This window comes from Eptatretus burgeri, chromosome 1 (assembly GCF_056783735.1).
Source record: "Eptatretus burgeri isolate ZD-2024b chromosome 1, Ebu_testis_v1, whole genome shotgun sequence".
Classification (NCBI taxonomy): domain Eukaryota; kingdom Metazoa; phylum Chordata; class Myxini; order Myxiniformes; family Myxinidae; genus Eptatretus; species Eptatretus burgeri.
In genome coordinates this window covers 28,235,283-28,263,209 of record NC_140961.1, presented here as the reverse complement: position 1 = coordinate 28,263,209, position 27,927 = coordinate 28,235,283, and the positions used below count along the sequence as shown (strand labels likewise).

At 40.5% G+C, this 27,927-nt stretch overlaps 1 protein-coding gene and 1 long non-coding RNA gene across 8 annotated transcripts; one reads left to right on the top strand and one right to left on the bottom strand.

The window, feature by feature from the left end:
* Positions 1-988: 988 nt before the first annotated feature.
* On the bottom strand, positions 989-7,715 carry LOC147034118 (uncharacterized). 4 transcript variants are annotated; one of them, XR_015056993.1, is made up of 3 exons: positions 6,545-6,794; positions 3,760-3,899; positions 989-3,001 (listed from the first exon to the last, which is right to left on the bottom strand). XR_015056993.1 is itself a non-coding variant. In XM_085876652.1 (3 exons), the coding sequence occupies exons 1-3, from the start codon at positions 7,629-7,631 to the stop codon at positions 2,564-2,566; spliced, it is 621 nt and encodes a 206-aa protein (XP_085732778.1). In that variant the 5' UTR covers positions 7,632-7,715; the 3' UTR covers positions 989-2,563. The 4 variants fall into 4 exon arrangements, 2 of the variants coding, with proteins under 2 accessions (XP_085732778.1, XP_085732786.1); XR_015056994.1 differs by lacking the exon at positions 6,545-6,794 and adding an exon at positions 5,283-6,186; XM_085876652.1 differs by lacking the exon at positions 6,545-6,794 and adding an exon at positions 7,589-7,715.
* Positions 2,878-26,143, top strand: LOC147034117 (uncharacterized). 4 transcript variants are annotated; one of them, XR_015056997.1, is made up of 4 exons: positions 7,811-7,937; positions 8,957-9,036; positions 18,477-18,636; positions 20,857-26,143. It is a non-coding gene; the product is annotated as an uncharacterized LOC147034117 (long non-coding RNA). The 4 variants fall into 4 exon arrangements; XR_015056999.1 differs by lacking the exons at positions 7,811-7,937; positions 8,957-9,036 and adding an exon at positions 2,878-2,946; XR_015057000.1 differs by lacking the exons at positions 7,811-7,937; positions 8,957-9,036 and adding an exon at positions 6,841-6,940.
* Positions 26,144-27,927: the final 1,784 nt, after the last annotated feature.

Sequence of the window (27,927 nt, the reverse complement as noted above, 5' to 3'; positions counted from 1 at the left end):
TTCAGCATTTCATAATGGTTTACGAATATTGATTGTTATTTATGCAGTGTGTATGTAGTATGTCACCTCATCTGTTTAATCTTGTCTATCTTGTCTACTCGTACACAAAATTTCCCTGCCATTGGACACTGGTGGCAGGAGTGACAAATGCTGGAAGTGAAGAAAAAAAAATCCCCGAAAAAAAAAGAACCATACAAATTTTTTTGATGGAAACTTTGACAGATATTTTGACAGTTTATAGCACACAATAAATGTCTACAATGCTCAAATGCTCCACTCCTTGAAACAGTGTCAGGTAAATACATTATGGAATTTGCCCAGAGGGGTCAATTTAAATATTTAAGTTAATGCTCCATCTCAGATATTGCGGTTTTTTTTAAGCCCTTATGAAATTTTAACTCGTTTCTTCAAAGGACTGCCAAAGCATGAAAAAGTAACATGACTTCTTGCTTTCATCATCAATATCCATCCGATGATCTCGCAGGTAATTGGGGCGTCATGCTGGTGTTTCTACAGGGAAATGCCAGGTGTTGCTGATCTCCTCTCCAGGCCAAATTGGGGCAGGACTTGAGAATTTATTAAATGTGTTGGTGATAACTCACCTACTCTTCACAAAAGACAGCATGGGATCTTTCATTCCCACTAGTTAATGGCAGCAGACAGGACATCCAGTTTAATGTTCATTAGAGGGATGGCGTACACATTGATACAACCAATGCCCTGCCTGTGAAACACCACTCAGATAGTTTTATAATCAGGTGGGGATTCTAACCAGGACTAGATAGCTCAGAGGAGAATGCTACTTCTGCAACATCAATCTTTGCTTTGTTTAGTCCTCCAAGAGCCCTGGTCTTTGAATAAATGAAAGTAGAAAGTGGTTTTAATACAGTACTTAACAAAATAAGCATCTTTTTTATCAACATTGAAATACCCAGAAAGAATGAAAAAAAAAATTCAAACACAACATCAGTTTTTCAATATTCTTTATACTTCATCAACAATGTCAACAAAATGCAGGTCACAGCCATGAAATGAATGAATACAAACTGAGAACTTGAACCCAAAGGAATGTAAATGTAAATAATTTATTCTTTTAATTCATTCTGCTCTAAGAATAAATTATTTATTTAAAATAAAATAACATTTAAATAATGGAGAGGTATTTGCAAATTTTGAAACTTACAGTATTTGCATGAGATTCTGCATAGAAATAAAATATATGACGTGAACAATGGAATCTGTTTTATAAAATAATAAATTACAAAATAAAATGAGCCATCACATAATGGTAGCAGCAAGAGAAAAAGGGGAAATATCGAGTTTGTTGTTCCCCTGCATAAAGTATGAGATATTTAAACTCTTTCTATAAATAAATAAGACATTTGTTAAAAAAAATAGAAATAAAAAAGTTATTTGAAAATGTGAATGACATTGAACATACAAAAATATATAACTTAGAATCTATAAATACCACAACGGGGGATGAAACATGAAACGTCGTTCCCAGATTAGAAATTGCAATTGAGGTGTTGAGGGATTTCGGAGCAGATTAAAGTAACTGCCCTGGAACTTGCCCTGGAACTTGCCCTGGAACCCTGGAACCCACTGATCAATGTTTTTATAGTTTGAGTACGATTTTAGCTTGTGCTACATGTGCATGAGACAAATGATCATTTTAAATATAAATGTTGGAGAAATATTGCATCAAACAGTGCTTAAAATATGGTGTTTACCATTTCAGAATCAAAGACCAGAATGGGTCCTCACAGTGCATGACAGTGTGTGTGCAAATGGGTACAATAGTTTAAAATACTGCAGCCTGTATAACAGGTGTCACAAAATCCTTGTGGATTACATTATGAGAATTCAACAAGTTTATTTTATACTGTAGTGGATCGCTTCAGTTTACTTTGATGTTACCTTAATTATTTTTTTTCCATTTTTTATTTGTATTGATGCACAATAGCTTGTCTCGCTTTCTGTTTTTTATTATCATGAACTCAAATTCAATGTTACTCTTTCGTTGGTTTTAAACACCATAATGTTTTGCGGTGAACATGATCAGTTTTGACACGAATGCAGACCAATTTCCTTCCGTTTTTCTAAGAATTTTCCTCCTTCAGGAGAATTGTATTGTACTTTTACTGTTCTGAGATTGTTTACTTTGTAGAAAATGTAAACTCTTCACATTTGATCTTCTGCAAGAAGTATTCAATTTTATAAACGGTCGATCATCAAAGGTACCTGTCATAATATTTATTGTTATTGACATTGTAGGATAACTTATTTATAAATATAATAAATATTTTTTTTATATACACTGAGAATGAGAGAGAGAATGGTCTAAGAAATATGATAAACGTTGATGAAGAGGCAAAACATATAAGGAGGGAAAGTTTAAGATGAAGAAAAAGATAGCATGGTGGAGGGTAAAACGATATAGTACCTGTTTATCAAAAACTGTTTTGTTGTTTTTTTTCAAACGCAAATCAATTTTCGCATAAATACATTCATAACACAGACTTGCATACATCAATTCCCTTTTGCTACTTTTGCATATTTTTTAATGGCTGGATTTATCACGCACCAGCTCATCATCCATGCTTGTGAGAAGCCTATCAAGCCAATTCTCCAGGTCCATAAGGATGGCAAGCGTGCGAGTACGCTTCTCCATTTCAGTTCTGGGAGATTCAGACATCTGAATCCCATCATCTTCATTGCCCACAATCTCCAATGTGCAGATTCGTTTGAGTCGATTCATTTGTAATCTCAGCTCAGATAGCAACTTAAGTACTTCGTTGTGGAGTTTGTATGTGATGTTTTGTTCAAAAAACGCATGGTTTAAGGTAACCACGTACAACGTGATGGATTTTTGGCAGGTGCAGATATCCTCGAGTCCAAAGGTGTTGTCTATTCCAGTGGAAGGATCAGGCAGAGAATGTTCAGGTAACATATCAATGAATCCCATATCAGTTGAGAAGGGTGGACCAACCCACTGCGTCTGCAAATGAGTTAAAATGGCAAAAACATTATAGACTGTTGATTATAATAAGTCATCATCATTTTAATCGTCATCATTCCCTTACTCAATGAAGTATTGTGTATATATAATACAACATTGGCTCATGTAAGAGCAATGTGACAGAGGATATTAACTCATTATTTCTCTCTGGTGACAGGTGAGAGGGTATCAAGGTGAGAAAAGTTCTCTTTTAGGAGAGTAACAAAATAACAGAGGCAACATTTGAATTGTAACCTTAATCTCAAACTTCATAATATGCAACAATTGTTATTTTTTACACATCAGTCATCCAACTTTCTAAACTCATTCAAGCTATACCTTCCTTTGTCCATATCTGTTTTATCAAGTCACATCAGATCACGTTTCATCTTTTCGTTTTACTTGCTACTCCCCACTATATACAATATTATTTCTTACATTCTGCTTTTATTTCGTCCACTTTATCAATCTCCAGATCTCTCCCATTTTAAAATAATTTTCTTTTTCACTGTGTAAATGCATCTTCATTACATTAATATTTTCCTTCAAAAGAAACACAATGACCTCAAAAAGCTAATGGACATATGCATGCATGAGGTAGGAAAGTAATGTGTATGCAGGCAGGAAATAAGGACAAAATGAGTGTAGATGAGCAAAGGATGTGAAGTGTGATGACAAGTCACAATATCCAAGTGAGATTTTTCCATTTGGCATAAGGATGTAAAACTGCGTTTGATGCAAAAAAAAAAAAAACTCACGTAATTTTCTTTAAGTTCCTTCACGCTGAAATACAGACTTGAAAGACGAACGGAAAGATGCTTGAGATCATATTCGGTAGTTGCTGGTGCAGTTTCATATGGTGAAGCACAAAGGACAAGGCACATTGCCACGAGAAAACCTGTAAAATACTCATCCAGTTAGGTCACTTGAGTAAACTAGCTATAGTTCTAATTCCAATAAAGTCCGAAGCCTTACAATACATTTAATCCTCCAACCCTTGATATAAATATTCTCAGACCTAACCCCAGGGTTGATCCTCTATGTCTAAACCCAGCCCCAACTCATGTTTATTAATAGCCCATCAACCTTTTTGTCTTGCTCACATGTATACAATTTTGATCTTCCTCTATGTTACTTTGTGCCTGTCTGTTAGCTCTTGCCACTCCATCTCATTTCCTTTTGTAATTTTACCCTTTCCTCTTTACTCACAAAAGCTTCCTCAAAACCATTTAGTTTCCCAAGTTTTGTAATACGACCACTCTCTGTCTTGCTTATTTGTTGTTCTAGTTCGGTTTATTTGGTGTTATGATTCTTCATCTTTTCTAACCATATTTAATAAGAAAATTCCACCTAATCTGCAAGTTTCTCATTTCTCAAAATACTATTTCTCATTCTCTATGAAGAAATTCTTAATTCACAATTTCTTCATTCAAAATATCCGAATTCCAAATGTCTTGATCTCAGTTCTCCCAATCTTCCATCACTCAATCTTTTCAAATTCATGACGATAAAGATGTCTCCATTACATTTCTCTCCATATTAATCTTCCATCTGTAATTTTCAACTTAAAAATCCCTTAATTAAAACTAGTATTCAGTGTTTCCCCATAAACTCTCCATTTTATTTTCTTGAATGTAGCCAATTATTTGATTAAAATCATTTCCCCCTTGCCTATTCTCACACGGAACTCTCCAAGCTCCTAGATCTTTGATTGTTTAGATTCCCCCTTTCCTTGTTTTATTCAGAGTATCCTGTACTCTCCAATTTACACTTAAAATTATCGATAACTATGCTACAATCTCATACATATTCTCGCTGTTCTTCTACTTTTGATTCGCCAGTAGCTACACCAATTCGTCTTCCCATCTGTCTTCTCTCTTCCATGATTTCTCTATTTCTAAATTTTCTGCTCACCGCTTCTCTCCATGCCGTCTGTTTCAGCAGCCACTCTTTCTCCTCCTGTTTTAAAGGCTGCCTCAAACTGCCGTGGGCGGTCAAAAAAAAACCCACAAGCATCGAAACCACAAGCCAGTGGGAAGAGAAAGAGGGTGGATTGGTGGATGGAGGAGGGGAGGGGGTGAAGACATGTGGAAAAGTATATGCATTGGAGTGGAAGACAGAAAACAACAAATAAACCAGAAAAAGGTTTCAGAGAAAGAGAATGAGAGATACCCAGACAAAAAGACACGTAGTGAAAGACTGGAAGGACAAAATGAGGTCACACTTGAAGAAAAAAAAAAGGAAAGACAGAAGAAAATACAGAGTTCATAGAACACCTTACCCCCATGCAGTCTTGAGAAAAATGATGTGGGAAGTTGTCTTTTATATTCTTGCTTTTAATTTTGCACTAAGCAAACAGCAATAGGTACAGCCATATTTGAATGCTGAAACGCAAAGTTACTCTGCCCTCAGGTCATGAGACAGCATAAATATTTGTACACGTACTGCAAATGGAATGTTTTTGGAAGTGTTCAAGTATATAATTCATTTTATATAAAATAAGGGTTTTAAAGGCTGAAGAAAAAAAACCAAATTACTTTTTTTGGAAGTTTGCCGCCGTTGATGCACCGTCTTTTACACCACTATATTTAATATGTTAAATTAGTTATTTGTGCGTGTTATTCATTTCCTTTATGACGTCCTTAACAACAGTAACTTTCCTGCCTGGAATGATTTTCAATTCTGTTTGACTGTAAGACAAGCAGACAGACAAAAAACAATTACCTTACGCCTCTGTGTGCGTGTGCGATCGGGACGAGATTCTGTACAATTTGCCGAATAAATAGCCAAAGTACTAATAAACTGCAGGTTCATGTTCCGATTAGTGTTGTACAGTGTTCAAAATATAAAATTTAGTTGAAATTAAGCTGTTCCTCGAACTGTCAGACCAACATATAAAGTGAACCAATTGCTTAACTCTGCTTTTCACACACAGGTTAATAAAGAGCTGTTTTGGGGAAACAATATGGATTTGAGTCAGGCTATTTAACCTGTGGTGCACTCTTTTGTGTTTCAGCATGCTTATTAGTTTGCATTTCTAGTGAACATCATTTTCGTACTTTGCATTGGCATTTAAAGTTTTAAAACTTCTTTGATGTAACAATACCCAACCACTAAAAAAAATTTTCATCATTAAATCTTTACATGTAAAAGCTGACCACTCACACCATATTCAATGCCCTTTATCATGTTTTCAATACTATGTGTATATAATATATGTGTACAAGATATATATATATATATATATATATATATATATATATATATATATATATATATATATATATATATATGTACGCACAGTATGTGCAATGATGAGTAATTACAAGTTTTGTATTTGTGGAAGGGGGATATAAACGAAATGTTCTTCTTTCTCTCACCCCCCTTTCCCTCCCTGGAGAGACCGGTCCACCCGGTTTCCGGTAATCAAAGCAATGTATAAAATGTAGTGTAATGTAAACTCCAAACTTGTGCCACGATGCAAACATGGCCTTTCAGATACATGTCTCAACGCCATACACATGCTCCCTTCCTGCCACCTACCTTCTTAAATCTCTCATGGGACAAGTTGTACGTGTACTCTTGTTTCGGTTTCAGTCATATAGTTGTTGTCAGCGTAGCTCTTTTTATTTTCCTCTTTTCTTTACTAAATACCAGATTATGCTATTCCATTTAGTCAGTTTCCCCATTCGTTGGCCCCTACAACTCTCCACTTTCAAGTCTCGATCTACAGTTCTGAAGCTCCTAAATTCTCACCAAACAAACAATCTCACTCCTCCCCTCCCCCGCCCCCCTTTCTTCCGCTGTCAACGCCCCCTCTTCTTTTTACTCAGTTTCTTAATATTTTTTTTGTTTCCCCAAACTTCTCACCAACTCTGTTTCACTTTTCGGTTTCGAAGCACTCCGAGGGAAATGGAAACGGTCAAAAGAAAGGAAGATGTAAGATGTCCAAAAATACTATACGGGGTTTATTACACAACTGGGATGTGTTCCATCACCAATCATCTTGCGAAAGCTTGCCAGGCCAGCCTTTCCTCCTTAACCGTTTCGTTGGAGTGCTTGCTTGAGTCATTAAGTTACTTGGCAAGCGCTCTTCAAGCTGATTGGTGATGGTGTGTGCTTGTCATTAACCCTATACATTTTAACAATAGTGTAGGAATTAAATGTAGGGCCTATTATTATAACAGCCTCAAGAATGAGGCTTGTTACCTCGATGAAGTGTGAAAGGATATTTGTAAGACAATAATTATTTGGAGAAGTAAGGCTACAAGAGGGTGTGGAGTTTTAAGTAAGGTAAGATGTCGAGTCAACAAAGAAAGACAAAGTATGAAACGTTTCTTATGTTGTCATGAGATAGTAGTTAGAGTTGCATTTAATATGCAGTGCTTATATTAATTGATTTAATTATGATCATTCAAAAGCTGAGCCACATCATTTTTCTAATATAAAGCACACCAGGCAGTTGTTTTTTTTTATGTGTAAGCAGCAGCGCTCAAAGAAAACCTTTAGGTACCGGTACAAGGCAATTGTACTTTCAGATACAAATACTGTAACAACAAACACAAAAGTAAAAGCCAGTTGTCCCACCATGCATTTGTCGCATTTCCATGTCAGCACTGCAGTCGAACATAAGTCATGCCTCGTGAAAACATAGAAACGTTAAATTAGTGTGCAAACAAACAGACAACTGCACTTGTATCTCGTTCAAACAGAACACGATAGTACCCCAAGGGAGGTGATGAAGAGGAGGAGTCAGGCAAGGTGACATAAGCCACCAGTAAAGTAGGTAAACTTGGGAAATGATGAATATGGAAATGCCAACACCCAGAGGCAGTGTCACTTCATCATCAGGTACTCTCTCTGATCCGGAAGTTGGCTATTATGGAGCACCATTCCAATCCATCCTCGAGGGCTCTGCCATATCGTAACACATCAGGTAACGTGAGAACTAGCCTAATCCAAATAGTAATCTATAAATTTGTCTTTCCTTTTTTGTGTACATGATAAGAATCAAATCGAGTATCATGGTTGATTCCTATCATGTAAAACACAGCAGAAAAAATTCCAATGCTTCCATAGCTAAAGACAATATTTTCCTTTCTGTACATGCCAAGCCGTGTAATCGCGAATTACATTCCAATCATTACATGCCAAGTTGTATTAAAGAGGATCCATTGCTTTCATTGCATGCCAAGACGTGTTATTGTGAATTGCATACATGTTTGCATTTGTAAAGATGTTTCTGCAAGAATTTGCTTTCCTTAGCATCTAGAGGTGTGCTTATACTGTGCTCAACTGCCAATAGTTCTTGCTGGACAGGCCGACCATGAGCATTTATGTGTTTTCAGTCCTCGTTAGTGGCCAGCCCAGCAGGAACTGTGGACTATGTTAGGAGGCCAAATGAGAAGAAGGACTTTCGTTTTGTAAACGGGCTTACCTTTGGACAAAGGCATGGTGATTTGTGCAAGCGAGGTTAGTTTGTGGTACTAGTCTTGAGAGCAGTCTGATGTGCAAATCCAAGTCCTGTTGTGGTCTGAGAGGTCCATGCTGAATCAAACAAGACCAAACAGGTGTAAGCTGTGTATTTTGAGCTGTCTCAATAATTGAAATCACAAGAAATAAATAAATCAACAGTTCAATGCAGGGAGAAGCTGAAAAAATTTAGAATACAGAAAACTCAAAGATCATAAGTAAGCAAGTCAGACCAAAAGAATTGGTTGTACGATGAATTTGATTCCATTTTGAGAGATAGACCAGCAACTATTAGACTTGTTATGGCAAGGCCTACTATTCCAAAGCATCTGGTAATATTCAGAGATAACATAAAGTAGTTTTATATATTTGCCTGTATAAGTTGTAAGAACATGTGTGTTAATTTTTCTTGATGTGTATTGTATATGTGTACCAAGCTTGCACCTCTGAACTTTTATCTACTTACAAGGCCTTCATCCGCAGAGTGATGGAGTACTGCTCTCGCCCTTTGGGCTGGTGCACCCGCCTCCCAGCTTTCTCAACTTGATGCCGTGGAAACCAAGGTTGTCAAAATCAGTGGTATCTTCTGCAATTAAGCTGAATCTCTGGGCTTATCACTTTCACATCACAGGCAGTTTGCTGGACTCTATCTTCTACCACCTCCTTTCTGATCAAGCACCCTCTGCTCTTTCCATGCGTTGTCCCTCAAGATTCTGCAGGGTGCACGTGGTCCACCATTAACCCCCTACCAGTGAAACTCCCAAAATCCAGGCTCACTACTCAACTCCATTCATTCATTCATTCTTTTTTCTCTCCCACCTGTAGAATGAACTTCCTCAGTCTGTTCAGTTTCATCCTTCCCTCCACTGTTTCAAAACAGCTGTTCACCGCCATCTCAGGTCACCCCCCCTCCCCCCAACGATACCCATGATCATTTCTACCCTCATTAACCCTCCCTGAGCCCACATCTTTCCATGTTTTTCAGCCCCTCACCCTCTTCAATTTATATTATTTTTAATTTGTTCCATTTCTGCTTCTTACCCAGTTTTCCTTTCATTTCTGGAACTGAGAATTTTCATCTGCATCCAGCTTGTTCACCCCCTGTGTCCTCCCCTTGCTCTCTTTCTTCCCCATGTCCTTCATGCTTCCAAGTCTCCCTCTATTTTGCCCCTCTATCCTGCTGTTGGTGTGTTTACTCCCTCCCACTTCCTCCTTCCACTGTTCCTTTTGTTCTGTTACGTCTTGGTCCTTCCTGTGTTCTAGTACCTACACGAGCCTCGACTATATACAAACCACCGTGCAGCTTCGACATCACAACGTCGTCAGATATGCCTCTGCTCACATTATTACATCATTATACATACTTGTACCAAGTTTGATTTAAATCCTTGAACCCAGATATAAAAATATTGAAAAAGTCTGGCTGCCAAAACCATGTGTCCCATCAGGTTGAAATCTAAAACAAATATTCCCCATGATTACTAGATCATAATTGTGACGTTTCACGGTCGTTGATGAAGCTGTTCAAGAGAAATAATTTTTTCATGATTTTTGTCCAATCCAATATGACTGCCAGACCATGTAACCTATTAATTATTCGTGAACACCCTGGCCTATGTGTGAGGAATCAGTGAGGGGGAAGAGCATCACCTGTGGTCAAGTGATTCTCGTCATCCTTACAGGGGAATTCGTGCATTGTGTTCCTCCAAGCACGTCCCTCGGTGTTCTGCAGAGAGAGCGGAGGGTGATGGGCTCTTTACAGAGGAGTCCGAAGTGAAGGCCCGCTGGGCCGGTTACTTTGAGCGGCTGTACCATGCTGATCCACCAGCTGTCGAGTTGGATGTCAAGGGTGTTACTATCCTTATTGCTGACCCTCCAATCAACTGTGATCCATCTTTGTTTGTGGAAACACAGGCTGCGGTGAACCGGTTGAAATGGGGTAAAGCTCTTGGGATCTGTGGCATCCATGATGAACTTTGCAAGGCTGATGGAAATGCTGTACTCAGGTCGTTGCATGCAGTTCTGTGCTCTGCCTGGAACACAGGCATCATCCCAACTGATTGGAAGAGGGGCCTTGTTGTCTCTCTCTGGAAAGGGAATGGTGATAACCAAGACTGCAACAACTACCGAGGGGTGACGCTGCTCTCAGTGCCGGGCAAGGTCTTTACTCGGATAATTCTTGATAGGGTTCGCCACGATCATACCTGTAAAGTTTCACCTCGATGTGTTCAGCCGTTTCGGAGAATAAGATTTTTGAAGGTTTTTATGTTAAATATAATGTGGCTGCTGAACCACATGATTGATGACGTCATCCCCCCCCCCCCCACCCAATACAATTTAGCCCGAGATGACCCTCAAAATTTTTAGACTGATTGGACGAAGCGTTTGATGTATGCAATTATTACGTCATAACGAAGCAACCTTTGACAACATCAAAAAAAAAATCACACGCGTTTCCCATGGGGAGTATGTCACATGTGCCATGTTTCATTTTTAGCTCACCTGGACTTTAGTCAGGTGAGCTTATGCGATCAAGCAGTGTTCGTATGTGAGTGATTGAGTGAGTGAGTCAGTCCGTGAACACTTCAGTTATTATCGCTTGAAGCAAACCCACGATTTTGATGAAACTTGGCCACAAGCTTAATATCTGATGCCTAACGAAGGTATATTGACCGTATCAAAATCTGCACACATGAAGTGAGTCTACGGGGGGGGGGGTTGACCCCCCCCACAAAATCGGTATTTGCTCTCTTTTCCAAAACTACATACACAATTTCGGTGAAACTTGACCACAACCTTCATCACCTGAAATGTACCAAAAAGTGTTCACCGCATCAAAATCTACACTCATTAAGGGGTCTATGGGGTGGGGTGGGGCTGTTGAACTCCCTAAAATAGTATTTGCTTTCTTCTCAGAAACTACACACACAATTTTGCTAAACTTGACCACAACCTTCATCACCTGAAATGTATCAAAGTTTGTCGACTGCATCAAAATTTGTGGTTATTAATGGGGTCATTGGGTGGGGGTTTGACCCCCCCCCCCAAAAAATAGGTATTTGCTGTCTCCTCCGAAACTATAAACACGATTTTGATGAAACTGGGAAACTGGACCACAACCTTCATCACCCATGATGGACCAAAGTTTATCTACCACATCAAAATGCGCACTCATTAAAGGGGTCTACAGTGGGGGGGGGGGTTGACCCCCATCCCAAAATTAGGTATTTGCTCTCTTCTCCAAAACTACACACACTATTTTGATTGAATTTGACCACAACATTCTTCACCCGTGATGCACCAAAGTTTATCGACCGCATCAAAATCTGCACTCATTAAGGGGGTCGATGAGGTGGAGGGGGGTTTGTTTGACCCCCCAAAATAGGTATTTGCTGTCTTCTCAGAAGCTACACACACAATTTCAATGAAAGTTAACCCTCATCAACCATGACGTACCAAGGTGTATTGACTATATCAAAATCTGCGCTAATTAAGGGTGTCTACTGGCGGTTTTTGACCCCTAAAATAGTTATTTACTCTCTTCTCTGAAACTACACACATGATTTTGATGAAACTTGACCACAACCTTCATCACCCATCATGTACCAAAGTTTGTTCATGGCATAAAAAAAATTCAGGGTCTAAGGGGGGTTTAAGTGATTGTTGCTCCTGATCCAGGTGAGCTTTAGGACAGGCGGTCCTATTTTCTTTCCATGGAGCGGTTTTTGAGATCCAGAGGTGTAATTTTTTTTCCTTTTTTCTAACATGGCTGCCACACCACGTGACTTATGACATCATAATTACAATTGAAACATTCTACATGAGCCGTCGCACCTATCCTGAAACTTTCATGTCAATCGGATAAGCAGTTGCAGAGAAAACAGAGGAAATGTGCATGGACAGAGATACGTATGTGCGTAAGGATGGACGGGCGGACAACCCAAAAACGCAATAACTCTGTCAGTGGAGGCATAAATAAAGATGTCCTGGACAGCTTCATCATCTCATAGTGTTATTCAACTTGGCCAATTGGAGCAATACAAACACACCTTATAACGCTACCAGATAGTCTAAATTGAATGTTTATGTTTGATCATCTGACTATTATTATTTCATATGCTGCTTGGGGCTGCTGGTTACATCATTGATGGGAGCACAGCTGTGCTGCTGATGCAGTGTCTCCTGTTTCCAGTAAGCTGGTACTCATTTTGCCAACCTCAGAAGGAAGACAGGTTGAGTCAACCTACCTTGTGTTATTTAGTAGACACCAGGCGCTCAAACTCAAGACTAAGATCTTAAGGCTGTCACCTTAACCGTTAAGCCAACATTAGGCTTATCGTCTGACTTATTGCATGACATCAAAACATCTTTATTCCTCACTTCTCCTGATTTTCCTGCAGTTCTCCTTGCTCTTGAAGCCTAAAACACTTTATTAATACAGCATATCCATCCACTATTTTTACCCTGCGCATGTGAAGCGAAATGCAGGGTTAAGCAATTGGTTTACTTTGTCTGTCTGTCTGTCTGTCTGTCTGTCTCTCTATCTGTCCACAAACATCATTTTCTGATCGAGGAACAACTTAATTTACATCGAATATTATGTTTTGAACATGAATCGGAAAACAAACCTGCAGTTTAGCGGTACTTCGGCTCTGAATCCAGCAAATTGTATGGAATCTTGACCCAAACGCACATACGCAGATAGGAGTGAGATACATTTTTACTCTGCCTGCCTGACAGTCATACAAAATTGAAAATCATTCAAAACTGGTAACTTACTGTTTTTTTTTAGAGATTTCATAAAGGATACAAACGGACGTGAAGGACTAATGTAATGTGTTAAATAAAGTGGTGTGAAAGACGGTGCATCAACGGTGGTAAACTTCAAAAATAAGGTTTTGGGTTTTTTGTCTTCTTAAATCTTCAAAATATTTATTTAATTTCAATTGAATTATATACTTGAACACTGTAGAATACAAATCGCCTTTTTAGCACTTTCAAAAACAGTCCATTTAGCAGTAGTGGGGCAACTTAGCATAACAATTGTACATTTTGTGAGGAAAGCACCAAATTTGGCACACTCGTAGCCGATCATATTATGAACAGATTTGGATATTGTGCCATCTCAAAATTTTTGATGGCAGTGGAAAATCGCTGCCACAGCCATTAGCGGCTGAATTTGAGATGGCCCAATATCCAAATCTGTTCATAATATGATCGCCTACTAGTGGGCCAAATTTGGTGCTTTCCTCACAAAATGCACAATCGTTATGCTATATTTAGCTAAGTTGCCCCACTACAGTATTTGGACGAAATATTATGGCATTTTACGTCGTCTTGACCAATCAAATTTGCCGCTCGCCGACCCTCCCTGTGTACTTTTTCTCAAGATTGCACAAGATAACGTGTTCTATGAACTCTATAGTGATTTTCTGAATTGGGGAGAGACCTTGCCTCCATTTTGAATTCTACAAGCCTTCAGAACAGGTGTTTGGCTGACAGGCCTGTCAGGTTTGCATTGATACAAGGAAATACATGGAAATCTAACACAGGTGGAAAAAAAACCCCCACAGTTTTTTCACTGATTACTGATGGCCTGCCACAATTTTTTGCATGAGGCTAGTGTAATATTCCCTTGTGGTTGTACTTTTGTGATGCTTCGAGTCAATCAGCAGGATTCCCTCAACATCTTATAAAAATCAAGGCCATGATATTGCCCTTTGAGGGCTTCCATTGCCTGCATTCCAATTTTTTGTTTTGGATCCCAGTGGTGAAGCAACGTCTCGTCTTGAACTTCAGTTTGAGAAGCTCATGACACATTGTTACGAATCTGGAAACCATTCGCATTTACACATACGGTTGACTCAAAGTTAAGTTATTTTGTTAAGTATATGTGGATAGTTAGAATCCCTCCCCAATGTCTAATGGGTTAATTTCATATGTGTGCTGCGAGTTTCTTTCGAGTTAGTTTTCTACATCAATCCCCTCCACTCCTTCAGCTCCATTACGCACGTATTCAAGGTCACGAACGTGGACGGCGTTTCCATCGCTTCAGGGCCGACTCCGCCCCAGCAAGATGGAATGTTCCTCCCATCAAATCAGGGGTGAGATCGCCTCAGCTCTGATTCCGTCCCATCAAATAAAAATGTCTCCCCTCTCGACACTGGGAAGACAAAAGAGCCTCTCTCGGGGGAGGAGCACCGAGACGCCGACACGCCCCCCCTCCTCCAATCGCGGCTGGCCACCACGACACCCGAAAACACCCCATCCAATCTGAAGGCGAGTTACCCGAGAGCGGATCCCTCCACTCCGCACGTGGGAGGGATAAGAGGGATCGCGAGCTGTATCCGTGGGTGTTGTTCCTTGGTTCCTTGGAGGTCGTTCCATGCTTCTGGTCTGCTGGGCTCTCCTGGTCGTCGGTCATTGTTCGTGGCTGGCCAGGTCATTTGTAGGATTTGTGGTGGGTTGAGTTGGAGCGCTCAAGCTGGGGATCCCCGTTCCCGTCCATGGACTCCAAGCTCCACAAGTGCGAGTCGGTAAAACTGCGCGAGGCGGCCAGGTACCTGACCAGACTCTGACCCCCAGCTTGCCTATACTCTGGGGCTGGAGGGTCCAATAAAGGCCAGCCAGCTCCATTTCTTTTTGCATGTGTGTGTCCGTCTGTGGCCAGTCTTGTAAGTAAAACTGTTAAGTGATTGCCATTGTACATTTGCCTGCATTTATATTCGTGATTAAGTCTGCTCTGTGTTTCCCTCCCTATTGCCTATTGTAAATAAATAACTGTTAAATGTTCCAGTTAGTTGTCTGTGTTTTCCTTCATTGACCCAGTATGGTTCGGGCTTGAGAATTAGGGAGGCCGATTGTGCTGTAAATTGTTATTTGGGCCGGCGCGGCTTTGGTAATTCCTGCTCAGTTACGTCGGATCCGAGTCGGTAACAGCCACTCGGTTTGGATAAAGCCGGCCGAGGGTGTGGCTTCCCCGGAAGCAAGACCCTCGCGGCTAATTAGGTAAATTGGAATCAGACAAAAAGACCCTAAACCGTGCGGTCTAAATATTGGCGTCCACGGTCCATTAAGCGACCCATCGACTTCGGAGTTATCCGGAGTGACGACCTCCAATTCCAGGTGTTTGGGGCGGGGGGTGGGGGGGAGACGGGCCAACTGCTCCATCTAGCAGTCGTTCCCCATCCCCGAACCCGGCACCACAATCTGATGTGTGTTGTTACCATCGATCTTGAGTACGGTAATGAAGTTTTGGGGGACCCATCTTGCTGAGACGATAATGTTTGTGGATGATCAAGAAAATGCAACCTCAAGAAATTCCAAGTTCTGTGGGTGTTTTTGGTAACATGAACACAGTGAACCACCACGATTAACGCCTAAACCTGGTCAAAAAGATCATGGATATGGAAGAAGCAGCGAAATTGGTGATTCGTAAGTTATGATGATATTGTAAGAAATATATTTTCAAAACATCCCCTACCCTTTCCACCTTAAGAAGAGACTTGGGTGCGTTTTTTCCTAATGGTCTGGATTGAAAACGGATTCTGCAGGTAAGCACGTCCGATTCCCTTGGGTTCCATATGTTACCCCTAAGCCGATCAGGGTTTGGAACCAGTCATGGTTTCTTCTCCGTCTCAGAGGCAGGAAAGCCTTTGCTAAGATTCCCATCAGATACAACCACCATTTCCAAAATACTTTGGAGAGAAGGGTGGTGATGTATGTCTCGGCAGCTGTGACGCCCACTCTAAATTGACCACAGGCTATACCTCAGATTTTTCTATGATTTACCAAATGTACCATGACTCTTCACATTTCCCAGCACACACGTTGAGATGGACTGGATGCCTGGGAAGGCCCGATGTTTAACATTCTGTCCCACCTTTCTCACCAAAATCTATTTCAGTTTTACACCATGCAATCGTTTTTAACCTCAAGTTTACTAATGTCTTGAATGGTGCTGCCATGTAATTTCCTTGTAGTTTTCATTTTTCTTCTTCTTGTTCTTGATCTTGAATTGCCTGTTCAAGTATCCTCGGTTTTTACTGTTTACATGAGTGCTTTATTAGACTTCCCACTCCGTAAAATGCCTCTTTTGATGTAATCCATGAATGCATTTTTAAAATGCACTGGTTTTAGTGTCTTTTCGATCTCGATCTTAATACACCAGTTAGCGTTAGTGCTTTTCTCACCATACACCAGTTAGTGTCCTTTCGATCTCCGACCAACTCACCTCTTCCACCCCACCTCCACCCTCAAACAGGCATCTTTTTCATCTCCATTCTTTTGTGGCCTCTCTTTTCCTGCCTGTGGAATCTGCCCTCCTTGGTCCGTCCAATCATGTTTATTCTTCTCTCCACTCCTCAATGTTTGCAGATCACTTCCATCTGATACCATCTCCCATTTTCACTGATGATCTTTTCTTCTATTCTTGCTAACCCTGCTGCCATACCACCACCAGCTTTGTTGTTTAATATGCACAGGCTCCCTTCAGAAAAAAAAAGACCTTCATCCTCTGTCGTTTCATTTCTCCATGATTCTCCATTTTGTATTTAACAAGAATATAAGTCCCCAAGCTCACCTTAAAAATCGGACTTGTAGATTTTAACCTTTGAGTAATTAAATAAGGAACGAGGGAGTGGAGATACTAATGTTTATATAACTAAATGTATAATTCAAGGTGGTATGTAGGCAGCAGTCATGGTAAAGTGTATATATAAATAAATAAATAAATAAACAATTCAAAGTGGAACACAGGTACCATAGAATGGTTAAAGTATATAAATAACCATAGAATGGTTAAAAGTATATAAATAACGATAGAATGGTTAAAAGTATATAAATAAATAGCTGGATAGGTCAAGGTGGTATGCCATTGGTGGTGATGGTAAAGTGTATATAAATAAATATATTATTCAAGGGGGTATGTACATACTGGTGATGGTAAAGTGTATGTATAGCTATACTAATAGAAGGGTGTGTGTGTGTGTGTGTGTGTGTGTGTGTGTGTGTGTGTGTGTGTGTGTGTGTGTGTGTGTGTGTGTGTGTGTGTGTGTGTGTGTGTGTGTGTGTGTGTCAGTGTGTCTCCTCCATAACTCCAAAACCATAAAACCTTGCAGCCTGAAACATTGCATGCATACGAAGAAAACTCCAAGGAAGTGCAAGAGCTAAAATTGGGTGTTTGAGTTAATTAAAACCTCTTTTAAAGATAATTTAAGGGTGCTCATCACAAAAAACCCCCCAAAATAAGCCTTCCCAAGATGGCGTGCCACCATCTTGGTCAGTTCTCTGTTCTTGCTGGAGTCTTCAGCCGCCATTTTGTTCAGCCTATTCAAACATGCCTCTTCGGAAACACGATCTACTCTCACGGACTAATTAAAGTATATAATCAAAATATTATGTCGGATTTGAGAATCGAATCTGTTGAACAAAATAAGTATCGAAATCTGGAGTGAAATCCGAAAATTTGAAGAAATTAGCGGGTTTTTTTTTAATAACTATCTGCATTTATTTAAGCAAAGCGTTAAACTTTACTTTTTCTATTGTTCCGGAGATTATATTGAGTGAACAAAAGATTGTGGAATGTGCAGAAAGCGTAACTTGATTGAGTGAAACGCCGTGCTTAAGAACCTGATTTTGTAATCCATGAATGCATAGTCCACAGGGGGTCGTTTTTTTTGGCAATTTCATACGCAGTTTGCTGTTTCCGTTTTGGGTGATTTGCTAACATTACAAAATATATATATATATATATATATATATATATATATATATATATATATATATATATATATATATATATACATATACATATATATATATTTATATATTATTATTATTATTATTATTATTATTATTATTATTATTATTATAGTTCCGCCAAAATATTAACAGTCGGTAGTTTCTGCAAGTGAAGCGGTATGTAGACAGCACACATGGATGTGGTAGAAATGGGAACAAATGACTCTCAGTGGGGTGTGTGTGCGGTGCGCGGGTTTTATAGGCACGCGATCTGAACTTGAACTTGGGCCTTTGGTGTGTGGTGCTGCTGAGGAGGCTATGTGACCGTCTCACGAACCATGTACTTCTGCAGCGCTGAAGCCTGGAAGCCACGCAGGACGTGCCACCGTGCAGTGCAGGTGTGGGGAAATCCGTGCATGTGGGTGAGTGAAAGGGTCAGTAAATCGCCGGTGCACGTGCACTTTTAGTATAGACCCTGAAGAGGTTGGAGGAATGTGTGGAGGACTGTTGGGATTGGGGGGGGGACTGTGGAGAGGAATGGGGGACTGTGGAGAGGAATGTGTGGTGGGGGATTGTGGGGAGGAATGTGTGGGGGGGGGACTGTGGGGAGGAATGTGTGGGGGAGGGACTGTGGAGAGGAATGGGGGACTGTGGAGAGGAATGTGTGGTGGGGGATTGTGGGGAGGAATGTGTGGGGGGGACTGTGGGGAGGAATGTGTGGGGGAGGGACTGTGGAGAGGAATGGGGGACTGTGGAGAGGAATGTGTGGTGGGGGGATTGTGGGGAGGAATGTGTGGGGGGGGGACTGTGGGGAGGAGTAGATGGGGGGGGGGAACTGCATGCAGGCAGGCCTTTACCAAATAGCATCAGTTTAGATTTTTAAATGTCACCGCCTGGTTTTATATAGAACATGTTGGTTAGAAGGAAAACGCTGCTGTTTGGACATGTTTTATCGCCCCGGTAATGCCCTGGTACACTGCCTTCCCATTTCCTCCCTTCCCCTCACCTTCCCAGTCCCTCCCCTCGCATCACCTTTCCATTCCTTCCCCTCCCCTCACTCTGCTTTCCCATTCTCTCCCCTCTCGCCGCTTTCCCAGTCCCTCCCCTCGCACTGCTTTCCCAGTCCCTCCCCTCGCACCGCTTTCTGATTTCCTCCTCTCATGCCGCTTTCCCATTCCCTCCCATCGCGCCACTTTCCCAGTCCCTCCCCTCATGCCACTTTCCCAGTCCCTCCCCTCATGCCACCTACCCATTCCCTCCCATCCCCCCTTCCCTCCCACCCCCATCCCATCGTGCCACCTTTCCATTCCATCCCCTCACGCCGCCTTCCTATTCCCTCCCACTGGTGCCACCTTCCCATTCCCTCCCCTCCCCTCGCGCCACCTTCCCATTCCCTCCCTCCCATCGCGCCACCTTCCCATTCCCTCCCCCCTCGCACCACCTTCCCATTCCCTCATGCTGCCTTCCCATTCCCTCTCCTCCCCTCATGCTGCCTTCACTTTTATTGAACCCACTTCCACAAGCCCCGACGCTGGCTTCCATCACTATAAAGAGAAAAACTCTTGTCTGAGTATATCTACAGTGGGAGATCTCTAAAGGATGGGAGGAACGGTGTTTTCTCACCTGAGGAACTCACAGAAAAGATAGACCTGCAGACAATAAGAGTTCCTTTTCGGATACTCCGAGAGGTTAAAAACTCATTACCTCCTGACTGCCTGGCTTTCCTGGAAAAACCTTGCAAAGGTGGGGAAGCTATGCAGGTTCACCCCCTACTTCCGTAGCTTTTATGATGAAACTGCGCAGACTCAATCACTTTCAAGCACCACCTGCACATAACATGAGCAAGGTCTGTAGCACAGCTGAGGTGTCCTGCAAATCAACAAGAAAATAAATATATGCATGAGTAATCCACTCACTCCATTTTGTTGAGTTAGCAAATCGGACGGATACTCCCTGGCGTGAGGTCCTTCTGCCTCCGATGCCTACCCATCCAAGTTGGGAATCTCCTTATCTCCATCCAACACCAAGGGTAGTGGGGGACCTAAGTTGGAGATTGCTTCACGGGGCGCTACCGCAAAAGTTTTGAAGCACTGCTGCAACACTTCACAAACTTTCCTGGTGTATGTTGCTTCTGTGGGAATGCAGAAACCATATTTCTTGCAGTGCCTGCATCTTCAAACAATTATTTTGCTGATGAAAAACCTGCTCTTAGGCTTTTGGATTAATTTTTCCCAAACACTTTTTATTTCCGGTCACCCTGTAAAGAAGGAGAGTCGATCATGGGATCTCCTGGTTAACTTTATTTTGGCCTCTGCAAAACTTCCCCATTATAACACGAGAAAGGTAAAGATTGAAGGCAGTGCATTGCAATATCGTTTTGCATATCTGAGAGTGTTATTATATTCACGAATCACTTAGGTGTTTAAGGTGGCACAATATTCCCAAACTACCGAGAGTTTTAAAGAAATTTGGATGATAAATGATGCACTTAGCAGTCTTTCCCACCAAATCTCTTACTTTTACTTGTCTGATTATTATTATTATCATTATATTTTTGGAAATACTTCATTATGTTTTAGTCTCCCTCCTTATTTGTCTTGGTAGTGCTTTCTCTTTAAAATGTTCTACCTTGTCTGCTGCAGTTATAACCATGGACTTGCAAAGATGAGGAAGTCGATCGACATGAAACAGGAAACTTATGTCTGTCTGAGCTTTCCTGTGCCCTGAGCGCAAGCCTCTAAAGTACTACTACTACTACTACTACTACTACTACTACTACTACTACTACTACTACTACTACTACTACTACTACTACTACTACTACTACGACGATGATTGCAACTAGTATTACTATTACTATTCTAACAGCCTCAATTATTCAAACTTTCTTGTGGGATCAACTGGCGAATTTTGTCTTCCTTCCTGAAAGTTCCTGAAGTCTCCATCTTGTAATCCCCATGCTCCCTGCCCCATCCCTCTCCCTTCCACAATTCTCCTAATGTCTCTGTTTCCCACTGTTTTGTCCTTCCCTCTCCCACCCCATCTTGTCTCCTGCCCCACTTGTTGTGCATTGTGTGTTATCTCTCATACGAGCCTCGACAATGTATACCAAAAAAAAAATAAAATGAAAATAATGTTTTTAGCACAAGTCTTTCACGAACCGAATGGCCAGGTCTGACGTTCGACTGAAGATGATTTATGCTTAATTTGTAATCTCTTCAGGGTGCGGAAATAACTCACCTACTCTATGCAAAAGACACCGTAATAACTTTGATATCCACAAACTATTGCCAGCAGGCAGAACTCTGAGCTTAACGTCCATCCAAGGGACCGCACCCACTTTGTGATGCAACACTCTGCTTGCGAAGCACCAGTTGGAGTTTGTAGTCGGGTCTGGCATCAAACCCAGGCTAGACAGCTCAAACGTAAGTGTGCTACCTCCACACCATGCTGTCAGAAAAGCAACAACAAGAAAAAAAAAATCTAAAGTATTTCTAAAATTAAATTCAAAATCCTCTCTGACCTGCATTCATAAACTCGTTCATGTTGCTTCACGACTCTCAATGATGAACAACTTCGATTGCAACATTCATGTTGCATTCAGTAGTTATTTGTGAATGTTTGGACAATTTCGGGAATGTAATGGCTGGGATTAAACAGCGGGAAAGATAGATGATTATCATGATGCGGTGTTCACTTCTGAATTGGTCGACTTAAAAGTGCATCATTAAAATGAATCACGAATGAATGTTCTTTATATTTTTACGCAAAAAAAGTTGAGTTTGTGATTTTTTTTTTAATTTTTTTTTTCATGGTTTGACCAATGAAAGTTATTCGACTGAAACGTTTTTCTAATTCTCTTGATACCAAGCAGCCAACATCAAAACTGTAATTTATAGATCGTTACATATCGGTGAATGAAAAATAAAATTCCCTGCAAAATTTTATTCACATTCATTCAATGAATAGCCTTGGAATTAAAAAAAAAAAAATTATTTCATTTGATTATGAATAAGATTGGATCGATAATTCGTATGTTGTTTTTTTTTCTATAATTCCAATTTGAGGCCCATGAAAGAGTGAAAGTTAAATGGATGGGTAAAGTTAAAACTATGAGTTAAGGATAGCAGGATGGCCGAGTTTATGCCCACTCTCTTCTGAGCTGTCTGTCTTCAGTTCGAATGTTGATCCAGCTATAAACTGTCACCCTGGTGCATCGATCAACATGTGCACCATCCATCGGAGGGAGGTAATGCTGGAGGACCTGTTAGCCGCACCTGGGGCACTGGTGGCTGTTGAAGATCCCATGGGTGTATTTTGTCGAGAGTAGACAAGTTATGACCAGCACTCTGAACAAATTACAAATTCCTGCTCAAACCACCCTCAGTCGAATGTCAGGCCTTGCCAGCTTGGGCCAAAAACATTTTCCGGCCAACCCCACAAGGCATGGAATCATTGGGGCTGTTAATGTAGTCGTATTCATAGCAGTCGTAGCAAAAGCTATGAGTTAAGTAGGCATTGAGTATGCTGACATCTCAGAGGAAACCGATGTCAAAAGATGGCATTTGTGGTATCCAGAATGCCACAGGGAGAGGCTTGATTTCTCCCAAGGTCAGTGGCTGTATTTGTCTGCAGTCAAATCTGACATTGTTTAATGTCTATCTGCATATGATTTGTGTGCAGCCCCTCCATGAGCCTGAGCCCATGCAAATAAATACTGTATATAAATTAGAGAGTTCATAGAACAGCTTACCCTGCACAATCTCGAGTCTTTTAAACTCTTCCTTTGTGTTTCCAATGAGGATCTATATTTCCTACGATCCACAATTTTGTCCGAATCTTGATATTCCCAAACGCCCAGGGCATGAGTGGCAAATTTGATTGCTCGAGATGGCAGAAAATGGCACAATATTTTGTCCAATTACTGTTTAACTGGAGGTTTTTGGAAGTGCAAGGTGGTGTGTGTTCTACAGTGTTCAAGTATATAATTAAATTGAAATAAAATAAAGGTTTTAAAGGCTGTAGAAAAGAAAAACACAACTATATAATTCAATTGAAATAAAATAAAGGTTTTAAATGCTGTAGAAAAGAAAAACACAAGTACATAATTCAATTGAAATAAAATAAATGTTTTCAAGACTGTAGAAAAACAAACAAGAATTATATAATTCAATTGAAATAAAGTAAAGGTTTTAAAGACTAGAAAAGAAAAACACAAGTGCATAATTCAATTTAAATAAAACAAGTAAAAAAAGACATAGAATGTCATAGCCCCCATTGTTTTAGTAATTTTGCTGTATGGAGTAAAAGGGCGAGCCACATTTATGTACAACTAAAAATGGCCGCCAGTCAACCAGTCAGTCATCTTTGATCAGATCGCAAAATAAAGTAAGGGGCGCGTGTATGCCACTATGTACTGGGCTTGTGCCAAGTTTGAACAAAATTGGACGATGCATGTCTGAGAAATGTTTGGGGACACATTCAAGTAACAACATGGCCGCCGGTCAGCCATCTTCAATGTGATCTCCAAAAAAAAAAAATGATATGCTTATGTAAACCATCATTCATTAACTGAGTGTCAAGTTTGAACAATATTAGTAAATGCATGTCTGAGAAATGGTTGAGGACATGTTCAAGATCAGGATTTTTACAACTAAAATGGCCGCCAGTCAGCCATCTTGAATCTGATGTCGACAAAAATTGACGTGCATGTATATACCATCATGTGCTGTCTTTGTGTCAAGTACAAATAAAATTGTTCGAGATATGTTTGCGCGTAGCACGCACGCACGGACACGAAAATCGAGACCAAATGCTTCAGCCCCCATTTCGGACGAAGTCCAACGGGGGCTAATAAGAGGTTTTAAAGACTAGAAAAAAAATACGAAGTATATAATTCAATTTAAATAAAAGAAAGGTTTTAAAGGCTTAAAAAATAAACACAAGCTTTTTTCGGAAGTTCACTGCTGTTGATGTCGGCCAAAATACAATGACGTGAATGATGTTATGATTTATTTGAAATGATTTAAGAGTTGAGTAAAAAAAAATCTTACCCCTCTCTGCACAAAAAGTCATTCTAAGTTTGTATCACAAACAGACTGGATGAGCATGTATGTCATGATGCTCTAAACATCGATAAAATGGAAAGTTTGGAGATTCATTTTGAAAGTGTAATAGAAAAAAAAAAATATGGTTTTAACAATTTTCTTTAATGATTTTATCACTATTTTACCCAAAGACAATTTGAATAGGGGGTCTACAGGGTATCATTTCCTACAAGCTTGACATAATTTCACATAATTCCTTTACTCAGTGCATAAAGAATCACCAAAGTGGTTTTCCTCATCCGGCTAGCTTATCGTCCTGGTGCTAAACCCGAGAGGAAATTGGAATTTGCTGGTAAGGGTACACATCATTTTGTCTTCCGAGAGAAATCCGATACATACAAGTACAAGAGTAGTTAGGTGCGCATGACGACGTCTTTTTCAAGTGAGATAGGAATACATGGATGCTACTTCTACTGCACAACTGATTTAATGGCACAAATTATTCCCACATTCTTGTGGTTTCAGTTGGGGAGAGTTTTTGACCCGAGTCTTTCAAGCTGGCCAGACTTGACGTTCGAGTGATGGTGCAGGAATTTGGAATTTGGCCAGGATGCCGGTGATAACTCAACCACCTTTCGCCAAAGACACCGTGAGATCTTTAATGTGTCCACCAACGACCAACGTTGGCAGACAGGTCCTCCAGCGTGATGTCCATCTGAGGGTCGACGCACACATTGATGCCTCGCCATGCATGTGAAACACCAGGATGACAGTTTATATCTGGGTTGGGATTCAAACCCAGGCAAGACAGCTTAGAGGTGAGTGTGCATACCTCAAAGCTATCCTGCCATCCCATGGGAATCCAGGGATAGTATGGTGAAAAAAAAAAACAGCAAAGTCATTTCACAAAGGTCATGTTCTAAGCAGTCGTGGACTTCATGACCATTGTTGGCACTGATTATAACAGTTCAACTGTCAGACTCCGACGGTCACTGGCCATGAAGGACTAAGTAATGTTGTCAAGCGTGATGTGATATCTGAAATAGGATGACCTAAAATTGTGATGCAATTCCATCATAGAATGCGGGTTTTAACTGTCTTCATACATGGGGGTTTATTGTGCTATGCTTACTTGAGGGCAAAGGAGTATAAGGAGCGACTATATGAGCACCTGGTTACACAATGTGATCACATTACAAAGTCAAATGGGAAAACACCTAATTCTTTCATTCCAATCATTGGTTGTACAATTGTATTGTGCGTTTGTGGTGTTGTACGGACTGTGTGGTTAGAGCAGGATATGCTGTCGGCACAGATAGCAATAGCATTTCTATAATTTTGTTTAATATATGGATATGCATGGTGTGTATGTATATAAGCAATTATATGTATGTAATTATATGCATGTATGTATATATATATATATATATATATATATATATATATATTTTAATCTTACATTTGGTGTTGTAGTTGGGTTAAAGCAGAACTACAACTTTATAAAAACGAATCTACCGTAGTCTGCCATTCTCCAAACCACCTTTCCGCCACTTGCTTCTTGTGCTTTCCTTTTGGTTTCGTCACACTCCCCATATCTTCCCCCTCTAATCTCCCATTTCCTCTCCTTTTCCTTTCCCTTTCTCTCCCACCACTCACTCTCTCTCTTCACGTGTCATGACATCTATTTCTGACCATATATTTCTATGGGGGAGCATATCTCAGACATAGCACATACAAAGTGTGTGATCAGGAGTGAAGACAGTAAGAGGGATAAAATGACACCCATTCCCTAGCAAAAGGCCTTTTGGCCCATTGTGACATGAACCAACCTCATTGTTGAAGAACAATACATTTAATGTTAGGTCAGGCGATTAGCAACAACAACAAAATCCGTTCAATCTTGCATGCTAACCTGTTCAACCTCACATGCGAACTTGTTAAATCTTACATGCTATCCTGTTCAACTTTACAAGCAAACTGTCAAAAGTTTTGTCAACTGAAATGCATGATCAGCCTTCGGCTTGGGATCTGCGGTATGAATTTGTACATTTTTCTACCTCTGGAAATCTGCAGTCAGAACTTGTACATCTTCCTCCCTCTGGGAATTTGCAGTGTGAACTTGTACATCCTTGTCCCTCTGGGAATCTGGAGTGTCAATCCATACATATTCTACCTCTGGGAATCTGCAGTCAGAACTTGTACATCTTCCTCCCTCTGGGAATTTGCGGTATTAACTTGTACATCTTCGTCCCTCTGGGAATCTGCAGTATGAAGTTGTACATATTCCTACATCTGGGAATCTGCAGTATGAACTTGTACATCTTCCTACATTTGGGAATCTGCAGTATGAACATGTATGTCTTCCTGCCTCTGGGAATCTGCAGTATGAAGTTGTAAATCTTCCTACCTCTGGAAATCTGCAGTATGAACATGTATGTCTAACTGCCTCTGGAAATCTGCAGTATGAACATGTATGTCTAACTGCCTCTGGGAATCTGCAGTATGAAGTTGTACATCTTCCTACCTCTGGGAATCTGCAGTATGAACATGTATGTTTTCTTGCCTCTGGGAATCTGCAGTATGAACATGTATGTCTTCCTATCTCTGGGAATCTGCAGTATGAACTTGTACATCTTCCTACATTTGGGAATCTGCAGTATGAACATGTATGTCTTCCTGCCTCTGGGAATCTGCAGTATGAAGTTGTAAATCTTCCTACCTCTGGAAATCTGCAGTATGAACATGTATGTCTAACTGCCTCTGGGAATCTGCAGTATGAAGTTGTACATCTTCCTACCTCTGGGAATCTGCAGTATGAACATGTATGTTTTCTTGCCTCTGGGAATCTGCAGTATGAAGTTGTACATCTTCCTATCTCTGGGAATCTGCAGTATGAACATGTATGTCTTCCTATCTCTGGGAATCTGCAGTATGAACATGTATGTCTTCCTATCTCTGGGAATCTGCAGTATGAACATGTATGTCTTCCTATCTCTGGGAATCTGCAGTATGAACATGTATGTTTTCTTGCCTCTGGGAATCTGCAGTATGAACATGTATGTCTTCCTATCTCTGGGAATCTGCAGTATGAACATGTATGTCTTCCTATCTCTGGGAATCTGCAGTATGAACATGTATGTCTAACTGCCTCTGGGAATCTGCAGTATGAAGTTGTACATCTTCCTACCTCTGGGAATCTGCAGTATGAACATGTATGTTTTCTTGCCTCTGGGAATCTGCAGTATGAAGTTGTATATCTTCCTATCTCTGGGAATCTGCAGTATGAACATGTATGTCTTCCTATCTCTGGGAATCTGCAGTATGAACATGTATGTCTTCCTATCTCTGGGAATCTGCAGTATGAACATGTATGTCTTCCTATCTCTGGGAATCTGCAGTATGAACATGTATGTCTTCCTATCTCTGGGAATCTGCAGTATGAACATGTATGTCTTCCTATCTCTGGGAATCTGCAGTATGAACATGTATGTCTTCCTATCTCTGGGAATCTGCAGTATGAACATGTATGTCTTCCTATCTCTGGGAATCTGCAGTATGAACATGTATGTTTTCTTGCCTCTGGGAATCTGCAGTATGAACTTTTACATCTTCCTACCTCTTGGAATCTGTAGTATGAACTTGTATATCTTCTTACCTCGTAGCCTC